The 7,237-nt window shown below is 39.0% G+C and overlaps 1 protein-coding gene across 1 annotated transcript; it reads left to right on the top strand.

The window, feature by feature from the left end:
* LOC149833888 (uncharacterized) lies at positions 1 to 5,105 on the top strand. Its single transcript, XM_090009886.1, has 3 exons — positions 1 to 616; positions 2,261 to 2,284; positions 4,668 to 5,105. The coding sequence occupies exons 1-3, from the start codon at positions 415 to 417 to the stop codon at positions 4,982 to 4,984; spliced, it is 543 nt and encodes a 180-aa protein (XP_089866012.1). The 5' UTR covers positions 1 to 414; the 3' UTR covers positions 4,985 to 5,105.
* The last annotated feature ends 2,132 nt before the right edge of the window (positions 5,106 to 7,237 follow it).

The raw sequence follows: 7,237 nt of genomic DNA, 5'->3' as shown, positions 1-7,237 counted from the left end.
GAAATTTCTGCTTGTAGATGTAGAGATCTAGTCAGATTTTTTCGGGGCGAGTCTCTCTCTCTAGATTTTCAGAGTTTTATTGGTTGTTTGTCCCTCTTTCTTCCACTTATTTGATGTGGGTGACAGCAAACGAGAGCGGAAAGCTGAGATTTTGGCGATGTGGGAGATCTTCAATCCATTGAGAAATAGAAAGTTTCTGCTTTTTGTTGATTTCTGGTAGTTGGGTAGGACCAAATTTCGTGTTTCTGGCGGAGGAAAATTAGGATTTTGCTTTTTTCTTTTGTGGGGAATTTGATTTACTGCTGGTTAACAGAGGGTTTGAATGGTTTTGAGACTGGGTTGTGTTGTTGGGGTATTTTTTATTGAGGGATTGAGGAGGTAATTGGGAATTGTTGTTTTTTATATTTGGAATCGATGGCCAGTCATTCATCATCATCGAGATTGTGTAGCCAGGGAGTATTGAGAGTGGCATTGGTTTTGGTGGGAGTTTGTTTGGTGGGTTGTGTTGTGGGCCCACCTCTTTATTGGCATCTTATTCAAGGTTCTGCACCAGCTACTGGTTCCTGCCCACCCTGTGTGTGTGATTGCTCTGATGTCATTCTTTCTCCTCCATTGGGTAAACTTCCAAATTCCAAACCTCGGTGTGCTTTTGAATTTTTTGGTGCTTCCAAATTCCACTTTGTTGTCTGTTTTTCACTTTTTGATGGTTATGTGCGTTTCTTGCTAGACAAGTATTGCTGGAAACCTTTTCTCTTGTTTCATACATGAATTTATTTATATGCACGTATTCATAGTACATGTTCAGATAAGACAGACGTCCATATAAGTGGACCAGTACGCACATACATGACAAAGTTATAGTATTTGTTGATTGAATATACTCATCAAAGATTTTTTCTTTACACAATTCTATGACCTATAGTAAGGTTGATTGTGTGTGTGTGTGTGTGTGTGTGTGTGTGTGCACAGATCCATGATACTGTGCAAGAAATAACTTCATCATGAAAATTGAACACATCAGTAAAACAAAATCAATGTGAAAAATTCAATAACTTAGTTGATCAGAATTCACACACTAGGAAAGCTTACCTTCTCAAGGATGTCTTTCTTAATGCACCTGTAGAGGAAGGTATTTATTAATGATGCATCTGCTTTAACTGGTAATGATGACGCCATTGTAGCTGCACCAAAGTAAAGAACATTCAGATGTAATTGATGACATCTGGGACCCAAGATATACTGTAGGAGTTTATTTTGCCACATTGATGAAATTGAAGGATGTTGAAGTGTTGGAGGGTGATAAATTAATGAATACCATTTTGGTAATGTTGGAAAGAGGATTGACAGCGGAAGACATTAAATTAAATTGTCCATCCACAATTGATGAGATGCTTGCCAAAAAGAATGTCTCAGTGGAAAAGAAGAAAATTCTAGCCCCTCTGAAACTGAAACTGAAACAGAGTTCAGGTACTCGCTAACAGAACAAGAATGTCTCAGTGGAAAAGAAGAGGAAGAAATTTCTAGTAAGACAAATTATTATGAGAAACCTGTTGGAATGTTAAGAGGATGGATTGGTTTAGTCGAGGAATTTGAGAGCATATACCAAAGCATTTAACCAAAATAATCAGCTTGCTTTATTGAGAATTACCTGAAAGCTGCACAAATAAGAGGCTGAAAAGTAAACGCATTTCGAAGCAAGACTGAGATTTTTATTGATCAGGGGAGAACAATCGGGAACCTGTTACAATTTGAAGCTGTAGCATTTGGGGGAACAGTGTCAATGAGTTATAGAAGTTGACAGAATGTTAGCAAATGTGTTTGGCTTTATTGTGCCTTATATAATCAATCAGCTGTGGCAACCTTCTTTTTCCTAAAGAATAAATATGCATGTAAAACTTCATCAAAATATCTCAAACAAATTTCTTCTGATTGCTATTTCCATAATATGCAGTTGTTGCTTGAGACCTTCTGATGATGAAAATGCTGGCTTCTTGAACATGTTTGAAACATATTATTTGCAAAAGCTTGCGAAGTATATGATGTTATTGGCAACACTGAACTTTCCTTTTCTTTTCCATATTCCAGAAAATTGTAAATTGATGATGCTCTATTATCAAAGTTATCTGTCTAGGGAACTTTTTTTAGTTTTCCATGCCTGACTGGTTTGATTCTCTTGCTTCATCTTTTTTCCTCCTTTTTTGTTTTCATATCTTTTGCTTTTTCTTATGCTCACGTTGTTTATCACTGGCTATTCGTGCAGGGCTTGACAATGATTCATTTGCAGGTTAGTGGATTTCTTTTTTCTATGCATATTATGTTATTCTGTTGGAATTTGGTGGTTTTGAATTTAAAGACAAAACACACGTGAGTAAGCCACAGAATAATGTGTTCACTGAGAACCAAACTGTGAGCCCGAACCCAACAATAAATGTCATATTGTATTAGTTTTAATCGTCTGCAAATTATATTTTGCTTGACAAATTAGCACACACTAGGATGTTCAAGATCATGCATGCAGATTGCAAGAGTAAACCATGCATGAAACACCAGATTATGTTGCATGCAGACAGTGAGCACACACTCTCTTGCACTCATGCACTCACACATGCACAAATAGGTTTCAAACAGCGAGTACAGCAATTCTCTGTTTCTCTATTCTGTTTCCATTGCAATTTGAATTGTTTCCACATTAATAATATCAAAGTAGAATGCTGCTCAAATTACACATAGTTACGCCTTTTTGTACTCATGATCATGTGAGGCCCTCAAGTTTGTGTCTATCTTGCATCAAGCTATCAACTGTCTGGCCTCTTATTTCTAGGCTCATCCTTCTTAAACTTCTCTTCACAAAAAAATCCCAAAGTCCTAAGTTCATTAGATTTTGGTAACAAAACAATCTACTATCATGAATAAGGCACCGAATCAAACCCCACTGGTGCACAGGTGTGTCTGTAGTAGGGGTGGCAATCGGGTCGGGTTGGCGGGTCGGGTTGGCGGGTTGGCGGGTCATCATACCTCAACCCGAACCCGACCTGTTTATTAAACGGGTCGGGTGTGGCAAACACGAACCCGACCCGTTTAATAAACGGGTAACCTGACACGACCCGCCAACCCATTTAATAAATGGGTTGGGTCGGGTAAACGGGTTTTCAGGTTGGCGGGTCAGGTTGGCGGGTTGACGGGTCGGGCAGACGGGTTGGCGGGTTGACCCACCCGCCTAACCCGTTTATTAAACGGGTCAGCCGGGTTGGCGGGTTGGCATACCCCCAACCCGAACCCGACCTGTTTAATAAACGGGTTACGCGAGTCGACCCGTTTATTAAACGGGTTGGCTTAAGCCCAACCCGAACCCGCCTAAGAGGCGGGTTGGCGGGTCGTGTCAGAAATTGCCACCCCTAGTCTGTAGCTTTTAGAGGTGGGCCACATAAAGCAGGATGGTCGTGGGTGTTGGATCATAATTCAGATCAAATCGTTTCACAATCAACATCATGATATTAATTAGAATAGGTATCAACACGATAATCATGATTAGCCGTCGATCGAAACACAAACAGGGAGCAAACATGTTGATTTCCACATTATACCAAAATCCAGACAATAGCAAATGAACAAACAGATGCATAGAACACAATAAAAACAATAGCAACATATTAATATTATGTATCAGGCTAAGGCGTATGAAAGTACTCCCCTTAGAGAAGATTCGTCCCCATATATGGTGCAAATAGGGTCTAGCGTCCTTCCCCAGGATACAATAACCTCGACGATCAGGATCGGTGCACTCCGACGATCAGGATCGGTGCAAATAAGATCTGGCATCCTTCGTATATCCCTGTAACCTCATCCCTAACCACGTTTTATAACCCACGAACGGTTACAAAACATGGAAGAGACCCGTTACGAAATACGAGGGGTCGTGACCCGATAACGGATCTATCTGTTATCCATTCTCTTAACACATTAATTAATCCAAATAAAAACAGAAATTCGGGGCAAAAAGATCATTGGACTCTGAAAGGATATGGCCCTAAAGGGCCAATTACCCGAACCCGAACCGGCACGACGGGCGCGCGCACACGCATGTGGCAGTCATCCCACTCCCTTGTTCTTTGGAACAAGTGTTAAAGTTTTCATGTAGGTTATAAAGCCCATAACTTTCTTGAAACTCTTCAATATGGGACTATTCAACATCATCAAAGTCCAAACATACTCCAAAAAAGGAGTAGTCCCCATTGTTTTCCATTATTTGAATTCCCTCTTCTCCTCTTCTTGCACCCAACAGTGGGGCCCTACCTGAGGTTTTCCTCACGAGGGTTTCCTCGTCATCAAAAAAAATGAATAAGGCCATCTCTGTCATTCTGCCAATTATAGGTCACAAGAGCAGGAGCATGATCATGTACTCCAGCTATGGTCATTGGATGCATGTTGCTTTGGCACCTGTATTTGTTGGAGGCTTTGGCACAAAGTGGTGATAAATGCTGGACCTCTCTAACCACAATGGTCTTGGTGCTACAATTGTTCCCTTTCTAAACTCAATAAACAGACTTTACACTTGAATAATAAACTGAAGGACGAATGTATTTTAATATGCACTTGTGCTTCATGTCATTGTTTTTATTAAGAAAATTGTCATTTTTCTGATATCTATTTTTCCTCTTTGCGCATAGATTGTGGCAGGCGTGATCCAGATGCAAACAAAGAAATGGAGAAGAGCGTAACAGATCTTCTCTTGGAGGAGATAAAACTACACGAAGTTGTCACCTTGGATAATAAACGTCACTCTGAAGCTTCAATACGAGAGGTTAAGAAGATATCTTTGCATTACCAAAAAGAAGCAGAGAAGTGCAATGCAGGAATTGAAACATGTGAAAATGCAAGGGAGGCAGCTGAAGAAGCACTAATCACCAAGCAAAAATGGTCGTTGTTGTGGGAAAACCGGGCACGGGAACTTGGATGGAGTGAAGATGATAGCGTTAGCATGTGAAAGAAATGTATTTTTTCTGAGGTTTTTCCTCCACAATGGAAGGGTTTCATGTATTATGAAGCCTTAACTTGTTTATTTTATACTAAGGCATTATTGTTAAGTGGTCATAAATCAACTGAAATTGTTTTAGCAGTTTTTTTTTCATGGAAATATGGATACTTCAGTTTTGAAAAAAAAGAGAAAGTCTATCGACTAGCATAGCAATTTTTTTCCTTACCTGTCTCCCTAAGCATCTTCCACTGTCAACATTCAGCAAGGAGGTGTCAAAGCGAATAACAACACTTGCATAAAAAATAGACCTTTCGGTCAGTTAATGCAAAAGTATTGATTTCCTATAAATTTTGTAATGGAAGCCAAAGGTTCCCATGATTGTCTAAATTGAATGAATACCAGAGGCAGTGTTTCTGTGGTTTCTAAATATTGACGTCATATTCTCTTCCCTTTCACAGAACAATCACGTACCTTTTGCTTTAGAACATCTATCATTAAATCAACACAATCTTTTAGGCTGAGAGCTTCCCCTTTTAGCTTCTCCGCAGTGCACACATAAAATTCAGTATCAAGCGTTCTTTTAACTCATTGTTCCAGGTTATGTTTGCTTCCACAGTGTTGGTTGTCACTTCCACAAAGGGGTAGAAACCAGATTCAGCAAAAATATGTACTGCATTTGCAAGCCTGCAATTATTTTATTGTGCAACGCATGGGACATCCTTGCCAAAAGCCAAGCTTTCACAAGATTCTTTATATTGTGCTGATATTCTGTGTTCGTTCTCTTCAGTCGATCATCATTTGCAGCTTCAGTGTGCATGCCAACGCATATAAATCCATTACAACCAAGAATCAAGACCTCATCAAACTGTTCAATGTGGTGAAAATACTGTTCACACCACTTAACTAAGGCCAGACAAAGCAATAAGCCTCTATCAAGCTGCAAATGTTTCAGTTAATCATGAGCATATAGAGATTTCCCAAGCAATGGAACAGCTATTCCAAGGGAAAAAAAGAAAGAGGAGAGTGAAAAAACCAAAGTAATAAAACTACAAGCTTGGGTAGATAGACGTTCAGACAAATAAGTAATAAACCAAAACAAAGAACAAAAGCCTCAAGGGAAAAAAAATGCCCTACACAAACCATATGGGCTTATTCTTTTTCTCCATAACCAGATTTTCTAGTTTCACCGAGATAATAGTTGGAAGAAGAAAAGGGAATCATAAAGGAACGGTTATCAATAACTAATTCTCCACACTGAAAAGGAAATCTTCACTTCAGATACTTTTTTAAGGCTTTGAAAACATATTCCAAAGTTCCCACAAATTAATACTGCATTTCTACAAACAATGGTATGCATATATCCACTCAAGGCAATGAGTCCCAAAAGCCCAGTTCCCAATCCTTTTAGAAAAATATTAAAAAATTGGTGGCACAAAAAAGAAAAAAAAAACTTTGTAAAAATCATTGAGGTACAGAATAATTGAGTCCAACCTCAATATAAACATGATTGAAGAAAAACTGGAACTCAACAACAGAAGAGTCTTTAAACCTCAGAATTGAAGCTAGTCTAGTGTCTCCAAGTAAATCACACTGAATGAATTTCAAACCTTGTATATCATAATTAAGAAAGTTTAATCTTGGTAGAAGAAGTTGAATAGGGATGTACAAATAATTGAACCTGAGACCAAACTATGCCAAAAAAAAAATGCAAAGCAAAGTCTAAGACACCTTGCATGTCTCTTCTAGAGCAGTCCAAAAACCCTTCGTGCCAACCTTGCTAAAGGCTCCCTTTTTCCTGTGTCACAAGCTGTTTTATTGTCCCTATTTGAAATGTCTTCTTCTAGGTTTTCTTTCCCTACCATGTCTTCTTCCACTTGAAACAGTTCTGTATTTCCTTCCAATAGAACTCCATCACTTTCCTCACCTAGGTTGTTTTTGTTTTTTTCTCCAAGTACAACTTCATTGTTTTCGTCTTCTGGGCTTTTTTTCTTGTCCTCGAACATTGTTTGAGATCCACCATCCTCTGACTTTATATCCATGGTAGAGTCACCAGTTGCAATCAGAGACTCAAGTGTAAATGCTGTTTTTCCTGTTTGAGATGTCATGTAACTTCTGCAGGGTTCTCCAAGTCAGTGCATCAGGAGCCAAACCATTATTCCGCATCTCAGATACAATCCTGTATGCTTCTCGTTTTAAACCAAGTTTGCAGGCATTGTCAATAAGGACATTATAACTGATAATTTTAGGAGAAATGCCTGAATC

The sequence above is a fragment of the Nuphar pumila genome, chromosome 6 (genome assembly GCF_984573655.1).
Source record: "Nuphar pumila chromosome 6, dmNupPumi1.hap1.1, whole genome shotgun sequence".
Taxonomy (NCBI): Eukaryota; Viridiplantae; Streptophyta; class Magnoliopsida; order Nymphaeales; family Nymphaeaceae; genus Nuphar; species Nuphar pumila.
The sequence above is the reverse complement of the archived record's forward strand: the minus strand, read 5'-3'. Positions and strand labels throughout refer to the sequence as shown.

Excerpts from the sequence above, each read along its gene's own strand:
- LOC149833888 (XM_090009886.1), top strand. The coding sequence starts at position 415 with ATGGCCAGTCATTCATCATCATCGAGATTGTGTAGCCAGGGAGTATTG. Across the intron at positions 617-2,260 it reads CATTCTTTCTCCTCCATTGG|GGCTTGACAATGATTCATTT; the intron begins GTAAACTTCCAA and ends CTATTCGTGCAG. Across the intron at positions 2,285-4,667 it reads TGACAATGATTCATTTGCAG|ATTGTGGCAGGCGTGATCCA; the intron begins GTTAGTGGATTT and ends CTTTGCGCATAG.